Raw genomic sequence first — 22,214 nt, 5'->3', positions numbered from 1 at the left:
TCTTTTTATTATAACCAGTTTTTAATCTTTTACTATGTTATTATTTTATTCTTTTTAGTTAGCGAACGATGAGTAAATTTACTTTCATAACGTATCTTTCACTTGAACCCGTTTCTACTCTTAAAAAATCTCTAATTCTGTGTGTGGTACTTAATATGTAGCAGTGTTTATCCTGCTATAAAATGTATTGTTATTCAACAAAGTGCATAAAAATTAGAGGCTATATATAAATTAGAGTTTATACATTGGAGGTTTTTTTTTTTTTTCTTTTTTAAGGAAAACTTATGGATTATGAAGCAAATCACGCAGCGATTTTCGGCGGTGTTTGGATTCGGCGGGTCCAGCTCAAAACGCGGTGGAGTAAACAAAACATTAGATGGTGTTTGTATTCATTGCTCTTCATCATTACACTCCCCGTGGAGGAGCTGCGAATTCAAAGCAGTTACTCCCCCGTGCCATTACGCGCTTGTGTAATTGAATTTTTTTGATTTTGTGTGACACTTTAATAATTTCGTAGTGAATAGATGGTGAATTGTGATTGAATATATAAGAGATTATGGACACTAGTAATATAATAATAATTAGATTTAAATATTTTGAACTAGTGGTTTAGACGTAACAAGTTATTATTATTAGTGGATCGGATCATTATATTTGATATCAAAGTCGATTACCGGTCAGAAGTAGGTCGGAATAACAGACTAAGCCACAATTGAAATGGTAGGATGACAAACTAAGTCATGATCGAACTGACAAAACAACAAGACTAGCCTCACATCACATGATGATTTTGGGCTGTAGCTAGTCAAACAAATCTCACATCATTGGATTTTGGGCTGTGTGTGTGAGACGTCATGGCCTATATATAGTCCCACATTAGATGAGAATTGGATTATGATTGGATATATAAGAGGACATGCTAAGTCAAGATCAAAATCACAAGGTGATAGGCTGAATTAGAATACAAAACTAACAAGACAAGTCTCAAATCATTTGATAATCTTGGACTGTTGCTAATCAAACAAGTCTTATATCATCTGATAATCTTTCTTCATTTTTTTTTGAGAGAGATAGGTGGCACGTTACCCGCTTCATTTATTTTATTTAGAAATAAACTTAGCTGAAAATGTGAATCAACTAAGATTCGAACTTGGGTCTCGAATACTCTTATATCATCTGATAATCTTGGACTGTTGCTAATCAAACAAGTCTTATATCATCTAATAATCTTTCTTCATTTTTTTTTTGAGAGAGATAGGTGGCACGTTACCCGCTTCATTTATTTCATTTAGAAATAAACTTAGCTGAAAATATGAATCAACTAAGATTCGAACTTGGGTCTCCAATATCAACCACCAAGTCCTTTGCCACTTGTTCTAGGAACGGTCGGTTATCACCTGATAATTTTGAGAATTAGATTATGATTAGATATATAAGAGATTATGGATCTAATAAATTATTGTTACTAGCTGGTCGACTCTCCGAGTGAACGCCCATTAGATGGCTAGGATTTATTTGTTTAATTATTCAGTAATTAAGACATTTGAAAAATGGGCCGAGAATAATGCCTCACGATGTGCTCGCATGATTTGTACGAGGGCATGTAAGCTTAAGTTTATTATTATTATTATTATTTTCCTTTGCATTATCGCGTCACGTGGTCTAGGCAACAATGAATCATTTCTTCTTTTTTTTTTTTTCACACATACCCTTGCAAAATAAAAATAAAATAAAATGCACAAGCATTTCCCTACAGTTGGTATTTATTTGCACTGGTTTCTTGCAAATAATTATTGTTTATTGGCATGCATGTTCACATCAGCAGGTCTATTAAAAATTCTAAAAAATTTATATAAAAAAATTAGACAAGTGCAGCGACGCAAATAAAAAAAAAAAGATATTTAGTAATACGTAGGCAAATATCACTATATCAAAGGTCTAAATCTTATCCCTAAGCTTTTATAGGATGTAAATTTTTTGACTTGTCTTATCCCTTGTTATTTTTATAAAAAAGTTTCAAAAAATAAAGGATTTTTCTACTTGTCTTAGCATTTTCCTTTCATGTATTTTGCATGTAGATATTTATACTAAAAAAAACCTTAAAAAAAAAAAGAAGAAAATTTGCTCTTCAAATGGGCCGGCCCAATAACGAGTCTCATTACGGTAATAAATTGGAAACGGGCCGGGCCGGGCCGGGCCGTTGTATGAGCTGTTCAACGAGACAACAACCAAAACAACTTCGTGCTTTTGCCGTCGTTGGATTTTCACAGCGAGGATTCGAACCGCCTCTGCTAAATCCATAACCCTCAACACCCACGTGCGCCACGTAGTCAATTAGGTGGACCCCGTCTACTAGACCCCGTCCCACCTACACTTCGTCGTCCATTCATAAGCGGAGGATTCGCTCAGTACGCGTTTAGTTCATGGTCACGTGCTCAGATCGGTCTACGGAAAATATTGTTGCGCAAGAAATAAAGAATATGAAAAAAAAAATAAAAAAGAGAGAGACGGGGTTCGTCTCGTCTTCCTTCCTCAACCCGCTCGTCCCCGATCTAGGGTTCCGTTCCCCACCCCCGATCATGGCGAAGTGACATGTTCTAGGGTTAAGGTTAGGGTTTCGTCTCCTCCCCCACTTTGCCCCGCTTACGATGTTCCTCCTCCACCCGCGTCGAGATGCGTTGGTGGAAGAGCTCCAATCCCCCCCCCTCCTCCTCCTCCTCCTCCACCGCCTCCTCCGTCTCCTCCGCCGCGTCGCCGAGCCGCGGCCGTGAGTCGCAGCCGCGCCTCACGCGCCAGCGCAAGCTCCGCTACCTCGACGACGCCGAGCTCGGCTCCTTGGCCTCCTTCGACTCCTCCGCCGACCCCGTTCGCTCCCCGCCGCCGCCGAGGTCGTCTTCGTCGCCGCCGGTGTTGTCACCGCACCCGCTTCCGCTTCCGGAGGCCGCCGCTGCTGCCGCCCAATTGAGCTCCGTCGGTTGCCCCCTCCCTTCGCCGAGAGGGTGGCCGGGTAGAGCGGAGGGAGAGGCGGGGATTGTCTCGGCGAGGGATTGTGTGCGATTGTCTCTCAGTGAGCCGGTCGGAGGCGAGAGGGCCTCGTCGGTATCGCCTGTTGGGAGGTAAGCGAAATTTTTTTGTGTTCTTTTCTAATCGTATTGCATTATCAAGTGATTTACTAGTTTTTGGTCGGAATTGTAACTTATGGTTGAATTCAGATAGAATTGAAGTGATTTGTAATTAAAAGCTAACTGAATTGAATATTGTAGAGTTGAGTTCATTTGTTTGGAAGGAAAAGAAGGTTCATTCATTCCTATGAAATTGACTGTTCGGAATGAGCTATAAGTTTAATGGTAGTGAGGGAGTTGATGGCGGATGGTGTGGGTTCCCAAGCAGTTGCGGTTTATTTGTAGCGGCGGTATCGTTGATTATAGTCAATTAACATAAGCAGCGGTATCGTTGGTTATTGTCAATTAACATATAGTGGCAGCGGTAGTGATTGTGTTGGTATTGCTAATGGTTGCCCTTCACTGATGGTAGTAAAGGTGGTGGTAGTGGTGGAATTTTCGAAAATGTTTACAGTTTCTCGGCAGTCCAACCAACCTGTGGTAGTTCTGGTTGTGGTGGCGATGGTGGTTGTTGTGATGGGTACATATGCTCTGGTGGTGGCGATGGTGGTTTGGTGGTGGTGGTGGTGGTGGTGGTGGTGGTGATGTTGGCTATAATTCATGTGGGAATTCGCTATTGTGGTTTGATGGTTCTCCATTTGAAAATGTTTGATGTCTTCTCTTGGTCAATGCCTTTTCCTTTTTTACATAGTAATACCTTGTTTGATTTTGCTTGTGTTTATTCAAATATTTAAACTCAAGGTCTATGCCATTAAATGGGTTGGCCAGGCAGCAGAAAGTTGGCAATCTATACACCTATGTTTGTCATTTAAAACAGAAATGCAAAAAGGTAGCACCGTGTTGGTCTTAAATGCAAGTTTTATGTGATTAAGTGTGTCAGCAGATAGACTTCTCTATTCTTGTCACTTGCGGTAGCCGCTGCTGGATGCAGGATAGCTTCTTGTTTAAAAATTTTAGATGCATGGACTGTGAGCAATCCGCCATCTGCTAACAACTGAATTTCAATTGAGAGAAACAAAAAAAGCCTTCTATCCAAAGGAGTCTGTATTGGCAGTTTTTGCTTTGCTTTTCACCTGCCTAGTCGCATTGCAAGCTAACTAACAACAGGAAGAAAATCAAGTATATCCAGATGCATCTAATCATGTAAAATTCGAGCTTTAAAAAAGAAGAAGTCTAGATAGATGAAGCCTAAATGTTTCACTGAAGCAGAAGTTTCTTGCTAGTCTAAGATGAAAGGTAAATGATTGTGATGCGGCCAATTTAGCATTAGAATTCATGGAAAAGCGTGACTTAACCAAGCTAGGCCAAAAATCATATTGAGTTCGGCAGTTTTTACAATCGGCATGGAAAAATCTTTAAACGGCCATAAATTTTCGCTCGGGTGTCCGTTTTCAACGTGCAATTTCAATTTGGAAAACACTTTTCAAGACAATTTAACTATTTAGGGCTCCGAATTTGCATTTTTAGGATATATTTGGGAAGTTTTGTATTTTTTCTATTTTGAGTCTAGTTATTTACTTATTTCTTATTGGTTTAGATTTAGACATATATATATATATATTTTATTATCTTCTATCATAGTAGGATTCAGGTTTTGTTTCTATATATATGTGGCGTACGCCGTACGATAAGGATTAAAGTGCCCATCGGCACGGGCTGTATTCACCGTGCCAGCAAGATATCGGCACGATACAGCCCCCGTGCCGATGACACAACTCAAAACCCTCTATTCTTGACATTAATAAGTAATTTTCTCAATAAAGTTCAAAAAATTTGATAAAAATACATAATAAATAACTGGCATATTTTGTTGCTAAAGAAAATAAATATTTCATGCCATTACCTGTCGGCACACACATTTTTTGTGACCGCCACGCATCGGCATGGCCCGGCACGCACCATGCCATACCATGCCGGCAAGTTTCTGGCACGACTCCGTGCCACGGCACTTAAATCCTTGGCGTACGGTTAATGTAATTAGTTTTTAGAGTTGATCAATAATATTTTTCCCTTTGTCGAAGAATTGTGTTCTTCACATACCTCTCTTTCTGTCCTTATGCTTCTTCCCTCTCAACGCGGCTTAGGCCTGCGTTAGATTGTTACTCAGAGATTTTACTCCATGCTCCTGTTCAAAAGTTACTGCTTTTCTGTTTATTGCATTATCCTGTGTTTTACTCAGTGCTCCTGTTCAAAAGTTACCGCTTTTCTGTTTATTGCATTATCCTTTGCTTGTTCTTAACAGCTTCTTCAATTGTTTCAACGGCCTTTTTCAATATAAGCCAAATATTTCACTTTTCTTTCTCATAACAAAATAAATACATTCAGTAGCCGGGTTCTGTAATTGATAGTGAACAGCCAAATGATTTTGTTTCACATTTGGTTCGTTATGTAGCATTATGCTGGTACCTTTTAGGACCTTATAACTCATAATTATTCTTGTGATGCATGTTAGGTTGGCATACCAAACTGCTCGAAGAAGTACAGGGGGCAGTGATGTACTATCAAATGGATCAGCCTATAATCATCATCGAAAGCTATTCCAGGACATGGATACAACTGAAACGGAGGATTTTAAATTGAATATACCTGCAAAAAGTGCTCCAACCAGTGGGCTTGCAAGCCCAGTTCGGAGCCCTCGAAGATCAAGTAACGGACTTAATATTTGGTCAGCTCCGGCAATCCCTTCCATGGATTCAACAACAACTACTCTCTCGTGCCAAACTTCACCTGAAAGAATTTTCAGTAATTCTGGCCGTTCGGCCCGTTACAGTCCAACAACAAAGAATACAATATGGAGATCAAGCGATTCGAGTGCTCCCCCATCACCAGTCCATTCTAAAATGTTTCCAGATAATTCTGTTTTGCGGCATGACAGTAATGGGAGTGCTAATGTTCACCCACTGCCTCTCCCTCCTGGAGCCGCAGTTCCTTTGCATTCCCCTGCTGCTCATCGAAGTGCATTGAAAGCTGAGGCTTCTCCAATGACCGGTCAGTGGCAAAAAGGGAAACTTATTGGGAGTGGTACATTTGGGAATGTTTACGTTGCCACCAATAGGTATGTCCTGCTTGATGGCTGTTCTCATTTTTTTCTCTTTTTTTGTTTAATTGGGGCTTTTCTATATGTACACCTGCAATATCATTGGTCTACATAGGTAAGCCTGCAAAATCTGAATGATATGATATGTGTAACCCTCAATAATGTAGCTGCTTTCACAAATACCCGTAAGATGGGGAGTCATCCAATTCATGGGGAAAGTTGGGTTTTGTGAAGATGGGTATCTGTTGTTGTTGTTGTTGTTGTTTTTTTTTTTTTTTTTTTTTTTTTTGGGAGAAAAGGTAATTGTTGTATTTAAATTAAGTCAAATAGCTATATGAAATCTCAATTTCACAACAGTATACGTGTGACTAGACAAAGTTGCAGGGTTGCACTGGTCTCTTTTTGATTGAACCATTACTTTTTTTTTTTTTAATATTATTGTCTTTTTTGTAGGCAAACTGGAGCTTTGTGTGCAATGAAGGAAGTCAATATTATTGCGGACGACTCCAAATCTGCAGAATGTTTGAAGCAGTTAGAGCAGGTTAGTTCTTTTTGTCATCCAAGAGTCACATTCTGGTGAAGATCACAGTCAGTTTACTTTGAATCCAAGATGAATAGTAACTCAATATATTTAAGACTAGTTATTTTCTGGAGGTGACATGAATTGGAAAGATGTTGCTACAAATAGAGAAGATGTACTTTCTTGACTTTTCGGTTATTTGTTGAATCACTTTACTGTTTAAATGTTTTCCTCTTTTTTCTTGTAATGATTGTGAATAACGATTCATCTTTTATTGCTGCTTGAAGAGTGGGTTTAATCAATTCTTTTGCCTTTTTGCAGGAAATAAAATTTCTTAGTCAATTCAAGCATCAAAATATAGTGCAATATTATGGGAGTGAAATTGTGAGCTTTCTTTACTGTTTTTTTTTTTTATTTGGAACTCTTTTAAGTTATTGCAAATGCAATTTAATGGATTTATATTTGGAACTCTTGAAGTTATTGTAAATGCAATTTAATGGATTTAATTATTCTATGCTTGCAGATTGATGATCGTTTTCACATATACTTGGAGTATGTTCATCCTGGTTCAATCAACAAATACGTCCGTCAACATTGTGGAGCTATGACAGAATCAGTGGTTCGTAATTTCACTCGTCATATTCTTAATGGACTGACTTACTTGCATAGCAAGAAGATAATGCATCGGTACGTACCTTTATTCCAGATTTGAGCAGAAATAATTAGCTTGCATCTTTTCTTTTGTTCTTTGTCCTATATGTACGATAGCCTTTCTAGAGAGAGATGTTTGTCCCTTCTTGTGTGTGTGTGATGGAGGGAGGGAGAGTGCATTTGTGTGTATGTGCATCTCTTTGTGTGTTTGTATCGTAATGCGTATGTGTGTGTGTGAGAGAGAGAGAGGAGGGAGGGAGGGAGAGAGAATGGAGGGAGAGAATATTTGTGTGGATGTGCATCTCTTTGTGTGTTTGTATCGTAAAAGGACTTTCTGTTCATAATATTGAGGTCAAACTTGAATTTTCGTACCCTAAAAAGGTAAATGCTTCTGGCAGGGATATTAAAGGAGCCAATTTACTTGTGGATGCAAATGGTGTTGTCAAGTTGGCTGATTTTGGGATGGCGAAACATGTGAGTGTTGGCTTTTTTATAGCTTTATGTAATTCTTAGATGAAGGACTGTCCTCTTTGTGTATGTGGGTATGTTAATTCAACTTTACCTACACGAATCTCATAAGCAAGAACTCACTCCACAATAATTGGTAATCCTCATTTCAGGACAGTAATTTGCCTCTCAAAGTAGAGATTTCTATGCAGAAACCTGCCAGGTTTCTATATCTAAATTATTGGATTAAGTAATTTGTTGTTAGAGATTTTCCATTAGTAGCTCACCATTTGTGACCAGAAAAATAGAATGACTAACATATTTGTACGACCCTTTTCTTTTTGTTCCTGCAGTTGAGTGATGCTGCACCCAATCTTTCATTGAAGGGAACACCATATTGGATGGCTCCCGAGGTACATTTTATCTGAACTCTCAGGTTCTTTATTCTCTGGTTCCGAATTGGCTTAGCTGAAGAAAAATCCCTGGATATGTTGCAATATGCACTCTACCTTTTTCAATAATCAAAGTCTACAAATAACCCCTCGGTTTGTTAGAAGACCTTGCACTTTACCTCAAGGAAAGGTTAATATGCTTATCACAATATAACTGGGGCTTTAAACTTGCATTTTAACCCACTAAATTCTCAACTCATATCAACACTTGTTGCCGTTGCATCCTTGATAACTCTTGCACTCTCTGCTTTTCTCTATTGCAGGTTGTACAGGCTACAATGAAGAAAGATGCTGGTTATGATCTTGCTGTAGACATTTGGAGTTTGGGATGTACCATCATTGAAATGTTCACTGGAAAACATCCATGGAGTGGCCTTGAAGGGGTAATACTGTTTTTCCTTCTGGCTTGAGATGTAGGATAATTTATGGAAAAAAGCACGTATACTACTGACTCATATTTTCATGCATGCCCATCAAAAGTTGAAGGTAGTATAAAAACCCACTGAAAATACTTGAAGAAATGCTCTCGGAGTATCATAAAGGCCCTAAAAATGTGCTTGATTTTAATAAGTGTCCTCTGTAAAGGGCATTCATGAAAGAATAAGCATGTAACAGAGGTATCCCAACCTTGCGAGCGATATATTCAACACTTTCAAACTTAGGGGTACCGTCAAAATTAGAACAAATCATTCAAGAATATCTAGTTTACAGGGGTATTTCTGATGTTTCAAACTGCTGAGGGGTATTTTCAAGATTCAGTTAATAAGCCCAATTATAACCCATAATTAATCGAAAATAAACCCTATTTTAAACTTTTCAACTTCTGAGGACTACAATTGTGATCGGCTCCGTTTATTAATATATATGTAGGAAATATCATCTGCTGCAAGCGCTTGGCTTGTTTGTGTTGTGAGCACTAAAATTCTTATTCCTTTTTAAATTTGATTTGTCCTAGGCTGCAGCTATGTTCAGGGTTTTGCACAAAGACCCACCAATACCTGACAGATTATCCTCTGAGGGAAAGGACTTTCTCCGGCGCTGCTTTCGTAGGAATCCTGTGGATAGGCCAACAGCAACCATGCTATTGGACCATCCGTTTATTCGGAACTCACATCACTACAACCTCCATGGTTCAATACACTCGTTTGCAGGGATTAAGCTCATTGTAAGGGTTATATTATCCAATTCAATCTTAGATTGTTTCAAATTTTGCAGCTCCAAGTATATTTAAACCTATATCTCCAATTACTGGACAGGATCCTACATGTAACCCTAGAGACAAAACAAAGTCCTCTAAAAGCGACTCGTGTGTGAGAGGAAAACCGTCTGCCAATGGGTAACCACTAGTAATTTCTCTTGTTGCTAGTGAATAGGCTTAATTATGAGTTGAGTTCGTAAAGTTTGATCCCGATATAAATGGTCCTCAAGAGTTTTAATATCAGCAACTTAGCCTCTGACAACCGAAGTTTGGTCCTTTGCAAAAAGTCTGTTGGACGAAGCTCTGAGGACTAAATTGAGAAAACTGATGAAACTTGTCAGGATGTTACTGAAATTGGGATCCAACTTTGGACACTAATTTCTTTTTAACTAACCTATGTTGGTTTATTAATTACGAGAAAAATGTTCCTATTCTTGCATTTGGTAATTCATCTAACCATATTAATTTTGTCTCTTTTAACAGTAAAACAAACCACTCTTATAGTGAGACTTCAAAGCTAGCAGCAGTGTGTACTTCACCGCCATCCAATGCCGAAATAGTTACTACTATGCTTTCTCCACATTCAAAGTGCATCACATCAGCTAAAACTAGCTCTGAATCAATTGTTCTCAACGGTATCAATTCAACTGATGGAAATCCTCACCCCTGTGCATTGCCTAAGCCTCATGCTAAGGAACTTTGAAATCGATTCTCTCATAAATATTAATGGTCACTGCACGACAGCAATTCAAAGTTTTCGAGGATCCTGAGTTGCATAGCTGGTAGCATCCACACCATCTTCCATGTGCTCTACCACTGTTCCTTTTTTTTTCTTTTCGTTTTTTTTTTTTGTTTTTCCTTCGTTTTCATTTTTTCTAGAGTTAGAAATAGAGGGAGGTTTTGTGTAAGCTGATTAAGTGATTCTTTCCATGAATCGGAGAGTAGGGTTGATTTAATCTTGTGCACTACTGTTTCTTGTTGTATGTACCAAATAACATCAGAAAAAAGGAGGTTGGAGTTATACGGCAGTTGTATTAGGTAGTAATATTGATGACAACTGTACAGTTTATGTATTGTGTTAAAATTCATTTGTAGATAAATTAAGCTCTCTGAGGATCTCTTTTATGGATAATAAACACTGCATTATTTTAATTCCTTTATACTTGCCTCCACATAAGGGACCATTTAGTTAAATATAATAATACATTCAGTATAATTCCAGATGTATATAATTAAAAATACAATAATTATAATTACATACATTATTTTTGGTTGGGTATTATAAAAAGTATAGCAACTATAAACAATACTTTGATGCTAATATGTGACTTACGAGTGCATTTGTAAAATTTAATTATTTTATATATATATAGGATGGTGAGATTATTTTTTATATAGAAAATAATTATTTTTTATTAGAAAATTATTAGGGAGGTTTTACTTTATAGAACTATTTTTGGAGCTGTGGCTAATTTAAATATAGTTTCAACTATGATAGTTGGATTTAAATGCATAAAATCAAATAGCGAATTTAAATTTCCAAGCAGTTGCGACTACATTGTGATTAGTTGCGACTACATGCAACCAAACACTCTTAAGTGAACCTGCGGCAGGAACCATGCTAGCCATTCAAGATGGACGACCAGTCCAGCACAGTTTGTTACATGCACAATCACAAAGTACTTGATCCAAATGTCGCTTAGCAACAATCTTTATTTCCTGTCAAGAAAATATAACTAACCAAGAGTGAGGACGGTACCCAACATGCCCAATTGAACTACCAATTATAAAAGAATTGACATCCTGTAAGCGAAACCACTACTACTCTAAATGGAAAAAAGGAACAACGGAGCAGTCCAAAGATAGACAACACATAAAATTCTTCCCTTATTTCAACTTATAAATAATAGTTTACACGACGTAGTAATGTAATACGAAAAGACCCCAGACAAATTTGAACAGGGAGCTTACATTATTGTTCCCAAGTGGAGAATTAGCCAATTGACGATGGTTGTTTCTTTTGACCTAGCTTTCGGGAAATGTTTTGGCATATATTATCCGACGGAAGTAACTCAACAAACAATAAAATTAAATGAGCATTGCTCACGCTGCTTCCACAAGTACAAAGAGTGGTCTGTCCCCGAGTTTCTCCCGACCCTGAAACAGTCAAAAGTGCTCATAATAATTAGGAAATGCTTCGGCATTTACTAAACAATGCAAGGTTTTACTGCAAATTAGAAAAAGGGGGGTTTGGATTCTTTGGAAATAACAATTCTACACATGTTTATGTCTAATTCTATTTAATAAATGCTGCGCAAGTCTTTTAGTATTGTAAATAGAGTTAGTTAATTGAGTATACACCGTTAAAAACTTGGGATAATTTCATACAGTTCCCTGTAAACACATTGAATAGCAAATATATCCCTACAAAATTTATTTTTTCAAATTTATCCCTCAAAAAGTCCTAACGGTTTCAAATATATTAGTGTCTGTTAGAAAAGCGTAGTTAACTATAGATAAAATACTTAACCTTGGTTAGTGAGTAAGGTAAATTGACCTTTTTACCTCTATGATATTATACCTTCTTCTCCTGATCATAACCCTAGCTCGATCAAAAACCTAACAATGGAAATTCTTCTTCCTCTTCGTCCCTCTCCTTTATGCTAGTTTCGAATCCGTAACTAGGATTTCTCCGTCCCCATTCATCCATTATTTCCCTCATGTCGAGCGCCGGGTATCAGTATTAGATAGATAAAGGAGTAAAGGAGTGAGAGAAGAGGTAGAAAAGAGATTGCAATAATAGTGGAATGTGTTAGCTTTTATAGAGGAAGAAGATGACTATTGAAATTTTTTTGGAAGGACATTTCTGTACGATTCTAACTATTAGGGTTTTTCAGATGGACGTGATGACAAAATTGACATTTAACTTATCTTCTGTTAAAAAATAAATAGTGAGCTGACGGAAACAAACCAGAGGGACAAATATGAACATCACCAGACTTTTGAAGGAATAAATCTAACAATTTGAACTTTGCAGGGATATATTTGCTATTCGATATGTTTACGAGGAGCTGTATGAAATTATCCCTAAAAACTTATAATAATATAAATGGATTCCAAAAACATATCTTAGCAGAATGATTACATAGCCAAGGTGGTGTCTGTGCTCGTGAAGAAAGTTTGAGTTCAGATTGTGCAGTTTATCTTAAAAGCGAAGAGCTATTTAGGAAGATGTTTATTTATTTAAGAAACAGTCAAAAGGTATTTGCTTAAACTAGTAAAAATCACTTCAGCAATTATGCTATATATATATATATTACTTCTTTCCATGACAAAATGTTTAAATAGAAAAACAGTTCATTCAAAAGTAAAATTATATAGTCTTTTGCCACAATCAGTTCATTCAAAGGTTAAACTATAAATTAGTCTTTCGCCACACTCAGGTTAAAACAAGAATAATAAGCAGAAATCATACATGCTGACCAGTATAATAGCTCCAAGCAATTTAATCATAAAAAGTAATGCAATAAGATTATAACAAGCATGCTACCTTGAGTTCTGGCAATTCAATAACACATGCGCATTCGACCACATCTGCTCCAACACGTTCTGCAAAGTAGTGCATTACTATTATATGAAAGAGTAATTAAAAGCCATAGGTAAGATTCTACTAAGGTGGGGTTAGTCAAATGAAAGAATAATATATGGACGAAATAGAAATCATCAGGGTATTCATATTTCGTGAAAATTGAATTTCTTTGTTTTGAGCAGTTTTTTAAAGCAAGACTTCATCCATAAGTCACTGATTTTTCATCCCTTTAACAGCTTTTGTTTCATATTCTAAACCATCAGACACTGCATTTGGTACAGGTTCCATGCTTTAGTTCCTTCCCTACAGTATGAATCTTGAGAAATATTAACCCTCTGGAAATTGGACTAACATTTCGTACCACATGCACCATGGTATCTACCAACCACTACAACTTTCCAATGTATATTCGTGATGAGAATAAAGTACTGTCATAATTCCATGGTGAATATGAATCAAAATTCATCTGAAAAGATCTTATTATCAGAAAGAAGAGATATGCCGTTGAGATATGCCAAACAAATTATAGTGGGCAGAAATTCATCTTCTTACTTGTCTTCTTCAGATAATATTATTTTTGTCAAAGATTTTAACAATTGATACTCCTCCGAAAGCCAAAAGGAGTGGAAAAAAAGAAGTAATTGCATCATTTCAAATGGTAGTATTGCAACATCGTACAACTGGGTTGCAAAAGTCAAAAAAGAATTAAAGAAAGACTGAAATGATGAACTCATAGACAAAAGAAACATGTAGCAAGAAGCAACTATGACTCCTATTAGATTCACATTGTAGGTGTATAAGATGTGACCGGATAACAATAAATTTGGAACATAGTAATTATAAATGTTAAGGAAAGTAATTAGATAGTGGAAAAAGGAAGAAATACTGGGAGGCCATGATAAAATAAAGAGAAATGATAGATTAAAAAAAGGTTAAGATAAATAGGCTTGAGACCTATAACTAATTCCACAAAAAATCAATCATACACCTTATATACCAATTACTCATTGTCATTACAAATTGTGCTAAATCAATCATACACCTGACAAAATCTGAATAGAATAACACAACAAGATTATGGAGACTAACTTCTAATTCAACTCAATTTCTATAAAGGAAAAAGAAAATTGACATGACTGAATAGAATAATCGTAATTAGAGAAATTCAATTGCAGCGAAGAGAACTAACCAAGAAGCCTGATGGCAGCACATAGAGTTCCTCCTGTGGCAATTAGATCATCAATGATGAGGGCCCGATCTTCTGGCTCTACAGCTCCTACATGCATCTCCATTCGGTCCGTACCATATTCGAGAGAATATTCTTCTGAAATGACTTCACCTAATGGGGCCACAAATATCAGTACCGACTCAATACACTTTCAAGCAATTAAATTAGACAGTAATGATGTATCCAGGTCCAGAATAGGATAAAAAAGGATGTGCAAGAAAAAGTACCAGGCAACTTATTCGGCTTTCTCATAGGAACGAACTTTGCTCCAATAGCTAAGGCAATGGGGCCCCCAAATATAAATCCTCTTGCTTCAATACCTGGTTGATGTCAAAACTAAATTCAGAACACTATGTGAAAAGGTATTTCTAATATTATCATAGAACATTTCTATAAGCAATAAGACTCTCGCTAATTTTTCTTACACCAAATTTCTATCACAATATACTATCTCCTCCAACATAGAACCCAGCTAACTGGTCTTACTTTCAGTTGTAAAAAAGTAATTCACCATATACAAAAATTAGTGGAAAAGATATACCAGACAAAGAAGCCAGAAGTCAAACAATAGCTTCAAAGTCTAGAGAGAGGACAAATCAAATCCAAACCCCTTTCATTTCTTATTTTGCATTTTCTTTTTTTTAAAATTTCTAGTTTTTTCGCTTTTTTCCTAAATTAACCTCAAAAGAGAAAATAAGCAAAGTTTCATCGTTGAGTGAAAAATGGGAAATTCATGGAAAATTGCAATCCTATTTCACGGGCCGAGTCAAATAGCAATGATTTGAAGCACTTCTTTTTACACTACATCTCTATCCTGAAGTAAGAAATTGAGTTCGTATAGGCATTTTGCGTAAAATCAAGGGATGGATATTTTTTCGAATTCGAATCCCAAGTGATCAAAGAATGAGAAAAATAATGGAAAGTCCAAAATTTGACAATTGTATCTAGAATAAATAGAAAAGTGAAAACAAGACCAGATAAAGGTTGGTTAATCCGATTAGTTCATTGATAGTCAGCAAGTATGATGGTTTTCGTGATGATCCTGCACGTATGTCATGTGTATCTCACAGGTGGATTTAAAAAACCTCGCGAATTGTTCAGACTGAGAATCCAATGCCCCGAGAACCTAAGGGTTCCTCCGCTGATTAAAACCACAAATTACAAATGTTTGGAAAAGCTCTATTTCTATCTATGGCCACCAAATTGGTCATCATTATTTCAATATAAATATAAAAATGCAATTCAATTACACATATCAGTATCAACAACAGATTGGTTAGCCTCGATTTGGTACCGCTCTCGCGGCCCGCATGGAAACAGTGATTTACCCCTAGATGTCTGGTTAAAATAAAAGGCACTTGAATTTACTGTATACCTAAGAAAGCTGTGGAAAGAAGCAAACCATAGTATCTATCAAAAAACGACGAAAAACACATAGTTTCAACTACAGTACTGCACTTGAGAAGAAAAGGGGTCGCACCTCATATCTGTATACTCGCGTTAGATGAAGTACAGTAATGAAAAAAGAAATTCTAGATTCTTTTCGAGCAGAATATTAGGGAACTAATGAAGCATGTAAACAAAATCACATTTATAAAGAAGCAAAATAAGTTTAATTTAATTAATTAATATGACAAACCCATGCAAATATATAAGAAACATGTATAAGAATTTAGAAACAAAGCACAAAGGTTTAACATCATTATACACATGAATTAAGTTGATCATCCTGGTTTTGAAACAGCTTATCTACTCCTCAAGCTTGTTGCTAGTATAAGTAGCTGAAATGAGGTTATTTGCCATAAGCCAAAGTTTTAGTTTTTGCTTCTAAGTTCAGCATAAAGCTATAGTTTTTCAAACAACACTACTCAAACAACACTTTTTCATAGCTCTAGCTCAGGCCAAACAGCCCTCAAAGAGATTGCATTACCAGAATAGCAATGCCTACCAAGGGCACACAATCATCACCGACACAATAACAAAGTGTTTCCAAATCTCTATGAACAGTGAGGATCAAATTCTAAGCAAATTGTTGCTACTTTATGCTCACCTAATCAAAAGCCCCTTCCATCACAATTCACACGGTTGTAAGTACACACCAAAACTTCCGAGCTAGAATTCAAAAAGCAAAGAGATGTAGAGATGAAAGCAGAGCAGATCAGATCAATTCCACATTACCTGCTACCACGGTGATCCCTTTGTCTCTGTACCTCTCCACGAACATATCAATCGCGTCCTTAAACGCCTTGTGATCGAGCAGCAGCGTCGTGATGTCCTGGAACATTACCCCTGCGCCCGATCCCAAACATCTCTATAACTCCGTGGCGCCAAGAAAACCCTAAGAGAGAGAGAGATAGAGACGCACCAGGCTTAGGGAAATTGGGAATCACGCGGATTGAGGATGCGATCCTGGGGATGCGGGGGTCGGCGTTGCCGGCGCCGGCGACGCCGGAGTCGGAGGAGGCCATCGCCGCCGCGGCTATGCGGAGGAGGGGCGGAGGAGGCGGCTTCGGAGTACTACGGAGAAGGGAGGAGGAGCGGGGAGGAGGAAGAGGAGGAGAGAGGAGGAGAGAGCGAGAGGGGAATTGGAGACGGAGGATATGAAAAGATGATGAAGAAGAAGACGAAGAGAGCGTGAAAGGGGACGACGACGACGACGACGACGACGACAAAAGAGGCATACTCCACGCTGTAGTAGGACGAAGAATAGAATTAAAAAAAAAAAAAAAAACGGCGCAGTCGCTTTGGAAAAGGAAAAGCGGGAGAGAAAGGTCGACTCTTCGCCAAAAACAAAACACAAAAATAATAGTAATAATAAGCACACCCGGTGCATCAATATTCTTGAACCGAGAATTCCTCAACCGTCTTTTACTCGAGATGTCAATAAACGCCGTCCACAGACCTGCACCGGGTTCACTTAATAAATTCCAATTTGTTGGGCGACCGAGTAATTTTCCCTAGACCATGTTCACCACGCCATCCAAGGAAAGCCGAAGATATCACGCAAGTCACCAGGAGGGTTTAGTGGTAACACTGTGAACCTGGTCCAGTGTGAAAATTTTCGGGCGACAGATTCGTGCTGACCTGTGTCGCACTTCTTACTGGTTGGGTTTAGACTCTTCGGTGCGTCGGTAGTGGGGCCCACCGTGTTAAACTCTCTGGCCACATAATGGGCCTAGATGGGCCCAAAGTGCCCGTTGCTTGGGCCCAAAAGTTTGAATTTGGGCCCAGTAATGTCTCCTTCCAAATGCTAGTTTTGGGCCTCGATCACACATGGGCCCACAAAGCAGGATTGTGGGCCCTACGGAAAAGTCTAAAATGTCGCAGTGATGTACATAGTACGGCGTCTATTTATTTTCGTAAACTTTTTCTTTATGTTTTTTTTTTTCAAAAAAACCGTGTATGCATTCATATTTTGTTTTGTATGCACATTGTTTCCTAATTTTCTGTGTTGTTTGGACTAAAATTTTGTTGCGAACAAGTTATTCGACAAAATGCCTCAAAGAGTACTCTACTCTTACTACTTGTAACAGTAAATTCAAAACATCTATACAATTCTCTATAGTTTGTTTGCTGTGCATTTTGGGCTTCTATGATCATCATTGGAATACCTATACTCTGAATTCAGAATCAAAAACATTATTTATTTGTAGTGAAGATGCATACATACTCTCCGTTCTACAACAATTATTCAGCTGTAACACAAAGTTCGATATGCGCATATAGACGACATTTCAAATGTACGAAGAACAAGTTGCGAATGCAGAGAGATTTGTATAGAAGTGTCATTTTAACGATGACAATTCTATGTAGTCCCTCCTGGGTTTTGTGTTATCGGTAGATCTCCGTCATATTTGCACCGTAGCACATCGGGAAGCCTTTTTATTAGTCTCGGTCCCTGTGGCACCTTCCCTGATCTCGGTCGTATGTCCTTTTGTCGCATTGCATCGAAACCATGCATAAAATCACATACTATGTTAGTATGAGTTAAACACTAGTTACTACTTTTTTTTTTTGCTTTTCCAAAGTAGCAATAGTAGTGAGCTTAGCAAATTTGTGTACCATAAGTGAGCTTTAATAATTATTAGTCCCTCTAGCTTATCAATGATCACTTCTAGCAGAATGCAATATTCTCTACTATCGGCGCTATTCACAACCATAATTCGGTATTTCATAGTTTGTTTCAGGGATTAATATATAGTTTGTCATTTGATCATTCCATGATCTTAATGCATGCCTAGATCAGAAACTCTGCTGTAAATGTAGCTTTGTTTTGCCCCCTCAATTAGGTGATTTGGAAAGCAAACTGACAAACTAACCTGATCGAAAATGGCAGTAGGAATGGCGAGGGTCGCGACTGCATTCGGGGAATCAACAATTCCTGAAATCCTTCCTTCGCAGGGGCAGCATGAGAGTAAAATATATACCTGAATTTGATCCACCATTTTGTTACTATTGTTCAATGCTTAGTTGTTTCATGAGTGCAACTGATACAAGGAAAGTGGTTGAGTTGAGCTGAGTTGAGCACGCCGTACCTGCTCTTTGGAGTACCCGAATCTCGAGATGTAGTCGATGGCGTTGAGCACCGCGCGCTTGTAAGCCACTGTGGCATCGAGAAAATGCTGCTGCCCGGTTTCGTCGACGCTTATTCCCTCGAACACTAGCCATTCGGAGAACCGTGGCTCGACTGGCCCTATCTCAAAGATTGGATTCACATGTAGAGGGGTCGGGCCCATCGGTGTCAGGTACTCTTTCATCCCTCCCTTTATAATCTCGCACCTGCAAAAAGACTCGAAGCATTTTACGTATTTTTATTATTGCTATCAAACATTACATGTTATTTTCCATGCCTTTGTTTTGTCATGATTCTGATTCAGAGTAACCAGAGTGAATCTTCTGATCCATTATGCATGATTTTGTCATGATTATAGTGAATGACTATAACAGTGTTAATCACATTAAAAGTAGCAGTTGTAATAAGTAATAACAGTAAAAATACTATAATAAATAGTAATCATAAATTTAGTAATACTATGTTATAAGGATGTATGCCTAATTGCATTTTCTGTTTTTGAAATTTGATGCCGAAACATAATACTATTCCTTAAATATATTTCTGAGAGGCAAAATCCCTGAGCATTTGCTTAAGAAATAGAAAAGATTTTGTTTTTTGTCGCAATATGTATTCGCGGATATCATAATCTATTGATCTGAATATGTGAAAACAGCACAATGCTGAGAACAAAGAGATTTGAAGAATTACTTTAGCTCAAGGAATCCACTCATTTCTATGGCTCCGCAAAATGAAACTTCGCCATCGCCTTGCGAGAAGTGCATGTCGCCTGTACTAAGATTTGCTCCTTCTACAAACACTGGAAGATACACTTTCGAGCCTCTACTGAGATTCTTGATGTCGCAGTTCCCTCCGTTCTCCCTTCCCGGTATTGTTCTTGCTGCCTCATTTGCAATCTGTTCCCACTCGGGTGTTCCTTCTTTTATCTACAATAACATATTAATGGTAAATGGCAAATATATTGCTTTTGTTAATGACTTTGGGAGTATTTATCATAGATGCTACCTGAACCATCATGCAATTTGAAAAGGATACAACCTTTAAAAAATGTTGATTCAGCAACTAACCTTCCATTATATTTCACTACAGTACCTCTCCACTCAGATTCAGTCAAAAATCACAGTTTTCGTCAAAAAAAAAGCATCGATACTACGACAAGTAACAGTGGATACATTAGATTACAGAACATTCTATCAAAAAACTGAAAATCACTATAGTTGTTTTTGACAGAGAGGTGGTGAGATAAAAAGAATTGAAGGGTGCATGAAGTTCAGAACCGATTTCAAAATGCGATATAAGTAGATAGTGTCTGCATATTTTTACCTTTGTGATATCATTGATACTCAGTAGTGTATAAATTCTAGAGAAATGCTATAATTCACTGCAATCTGAAATAGGTATGCTATTACATAACATCTTCGGTATTTTCAACATTCTTTGTAACCTTTCCAAGAAGGCAATTCCTGGGTGTCGGTAGGTTCGCAAGAGGTCTCTGGTGCACAACTTCGCATAATTTCATTGACCCAGTTCCACTCTCCGCCAATTTCTTTTCTCTCTCATTCCATATATTTAGAAGCTCAACTGATGGCGCAGTCCCAACTATTCCAGGATGGGTCAAACCCGGGAACCTAACACCTGTTGACGACATTTTCCTTATTAGTAAATCATTCCTGTAAACAGTTATACTGATAGACAATGCAGTAAAAGGGTAGAGAAGTATATAAAATGTTTTCGACGAATCATAATTGGTCCCTAATTGTTGATTCAAAGCTTTAGACCCTGAATTTGTGAAAAATTGAGGAATTATGGTACAATTTAGCTGAAAAAAATATACCTGGTATGTGAGGGGAATATGCATAGATCCCTTCAAAGTACCAAATAGCTTTGGTTGCAGAGGGGAAGTGATCAGTTAGAAAACCACCTCCATTCTCTCTATCAAATGTTGCTGTGTAACCCCATTCATCGCCCGGGAGCGGTCCCAAGTTGCAGATCTCCACTGCAAGAAGATCACCGGGCTGTGCCGGAACCCCTTGGGGGTCCAAAACTCTCAAAGGGCCACTAAGATAATGGGTCTGTGAAAGAGAAAATTGTGGCTAATTACCTAATATCTAGTGAAGTTTACTTAAAACTTTTAAATTTCGTGTGAATTCGATTCGTTCGTGCTGAAATATAAGCCTTAATGCATAGTTATAAGGTTAAGAAAAAGATATTCTACTTGAATTTACTCTTTTTTTGTGGTAAATCATTTAATTTAACTTCAAAATGCTCTTTCTGAAAATGAAACAAAGGGTGCTGCTCCTATATGTAGATGGCTTTTGTAAGCTATTTTTCTTCCATGCTATTACAGTAAAAAGCATACATAATAGATTTTATTGCTGCATCTCCTTCATGAACTTATTGTTCCTATAACACTTGATCAATTCTTTTGCGGAAACTGATTTAGTAATGCACGATTGCATCGACTTACGATCGAAAGGTCCATAAATTTGATATCTGCTGCTGAATCATTGTCAGTAACTTGGCCGCCAGTCCAGTCGACCATCTCGACTCGGAAGAGCTCCCCTTCGGTGACGTCAGCCACCGGAGGTATCTCCGGGTGCCACCGGTTGTGTAGGGGCAGCTTCTGCTCCCATGGCTTCTTCCTCACATCTATGGGCACCACCACTCTTGGAGTGAGAGGAGCCATGCATATGGTTTCTTTCTGTGAGCTCTCTTTGTTCTGAAACTTCTCTTTGTAAATGTATATGGGATTGTGTGATGGAAGGATGTTGAGCTGCTTTGAGCAGATCTGTTGAGGAAGTTCTATTTTAGATTAACATAGATTCATGATGGCTTCTCTGTGTAGCAAGAAGCAAAAGCCTTATCTAAGAAGAGCTTTTGATTTGGAATCTCTCATATTGCCATATTGGCTTCAGGCTACATGCTGGAGCTAGCATCTTATCAACTTCTCTGCTCTGAAACAGCAGCAGCAAATTGTCTGAAAAGCAATAGCAAATAGTTTGGAAGCTAGCTCCTTTTGTTGTAAATTTTTCTACAAAATAGGTACAATCATGTTTCTTACAAAAAAAGAAAAATAGAGATTTGAGCTAGGCTTGTGCGTTTTTAGAAACACGGTGGTCTCCGTGCTATCAAGCCATTTTCAATATTAGGATTTTCAAATCGATGATCGACTCTGTTAGACTTAATATAAGTATTTGAAGTATCTAGGAAATAAATTTCACGATTTTCCAATATCATTTATCTAACGATCGAAGAGGTATAGAATTAACAATTTTAATGACGGTGGTGAGCCGTTTGTAAGTTTAACGGTATAGAAATATCCAAATCATGTGAAATTTTAATAGAAACTTATTTATATTATATAAAACAAGATTAATACAGTTGATCTAAACTTTTA

At 37.7% G+C, this 22,214-nt stretch overlaps 3 protein-coding genes across 4 annotated transcripts; 1 reads left to right on the top strand and 2 right to left on the bottom strand.

Annotated features, from left to right (window-relative positions):
• On the top strand, nt 2,484-10,563 carry LOC109709264 (mitogen-activated protein kinase kinase kinase 5-like). 2 transcript variants are annotated; one of them, XM_020231409.1, is made up of 11 exons: nt 2,487-3,116; nt 5,575-6,177; nt 6,613-6,700; nt 7,001-7,063; nt 7,203-7,366; nt 7,729-7,804; nt 8,131-8,190; nt 8,493-8,612; nt 9,185-9,394; nt 9,486-9,565; nt 9,911-10,563. In XM_020231409.1, the coding sequence occupies exons 1-11, from the start codon at nt 2,674-2,676 to the stop codon at nt 10,128-10,130; spliced, it is 2,127 nt and encodes a 708-aa protein (XP_020086998.1). In that variant the 5' UTR covers nt 2,487-2,673; the 3' UTR covers nt 10,131-10,563. The 2 variants fall into 2 exon arrangements, with proteins under 2 accessions (XP_020086999.1, XP_020086998.1); XM_020231410.1 differs by lacking the exon at nt 9,486-9,565 and having other exon boundaries at nt 2,484-3,116; nt 9,911-10,008.
• Nucleotides 11,291-16,969, bottom strand: LOC109708833 (adenine phosphoribosyltransferase 1-like). Its single transcript, XM_020230692.1, has 6 exons — nt 16,610-16,969; nt 16,423-16,533; nt 14,472-14,564; nt 14,206-14,355; nt 12,978-13,036; nt 11,291-11,584 (listed from the first exon to the last, which is right to left on the bottom strand). Exons 1-6 carry the CDS (start codon nt 16,923-16,925, stop codon nt 11,531-11,533), a joined length of 783 nt encoding a protein of 260 aa, XP_020086281.1. The 5' UTR covers nt 16,926-16,969; the 3' UTR covers nt 11,291-11,530.
• On the bottom strand, nt 17,864-21,863 carry LOC109708832 (formamidase-like). Its single transcript, XM_020230691.1, has 7 exons — nt 21,285-21,863; nt 20,652-20,889; nt 20,262-20,452; nt 19,508-19,743; nt 18,780-19,023; nt 18,564-18,671; nt 17,864-18,175 (listed from the first exon to the last, which is right to left on the bottom strand). Exons 1-7 carry the CDS (start codon nt 21,501-21,503, stop codon nt 18,050-18,052), a joined length of 1,362 nt encoding a protein of 453 aa, XP_020086280.1. The 5' UTR covers nt 21,504-21,863; the 3' UTR covers nt 17,864-18,049.

Source organism: Ananas comosus, linkage group 4 (assembly GCF_001540865.1).
Source record: "Ananas comosus cultivar F153 linkage group 4, ASM154086v1, whole genome shotgun sequence".
Classification (NCBI taxonomy): Eukaryota; Viridiplantae; Streptophyta; class Magnoliopsida; order Poales; family Bromeliaceae; genus Ananas; species Ananas comosus.
Note: the sequence above shows the minus strand (reverse complement) of the source record. Positions and strands in the feature narration are given on the sequence as shown.

Bases quoted from the DNA above. Each gene is read 5' to 3' on its own strand.
- LOC109709264 (XM_020231409.1), top strand. From the start codon at position 2,674: ATGCGTTGGTGGAAGAGCTCCAATCCCCCCCCCTCCTCCTCCTCCTCC. The intron at 7,367-7,728 runs GTACGTACCTTT...TGCTTCTGGCAG, and splicing joins AGCAAGAAGATAATGCATCG to GGATATTAAAGGAGCCAATT. The intron at 9,395-9,485 runs GTAAGGGTTATA...ATTACTGGACAG, and splicing joins TTGCAGGGATTAAGCTCATT to GATCCTACATGTAACCCTAG.
- LOC109708833 (XM_020230692.1), bottom strand. From the start codon at position 16,925: ATGCCTCTTTTGTCGTCGTCGTCGTCGTCGTCGTCGTCCCCTTTCACG. The intron at 14,565-16,422 runs GTAATGTGGAAT...GACATCAACCAG, and splicing joins AGGGATCACCGTGGTAGCAG to GTATTGAAGCAAGAGGATTT. The intron at 14,356-14,471 runs GTACTTTTTCTT...TGGCCCCATTAG, and splicing joins AAAGCCGAATAAGTTGCCTG to GTGAAGTCATTTCAGAAGAA.
- LOC109708832 (XM_020230691.1), bottom strand. From the start codon at position 21,503: ATGGCTCCTCTCACTCCAAGAGTGGTGGTGCCCATAGATGTGAGGAAG. The intron at 19,744-20,261 runs GTTACAAAGAAT...ATGTTATTGTAG, and splicing joins GGAATTGCCTTCTTGGAAAG to ATAAAAGAAGGAACACCCGA. The intron at 18,176-18,563 runs GTTAGTTTGTCA...ATGCGACAAAAG, and splicing joins CTACTGCCATTTTCGATCAG to GACATACGACCGAGATCAGG.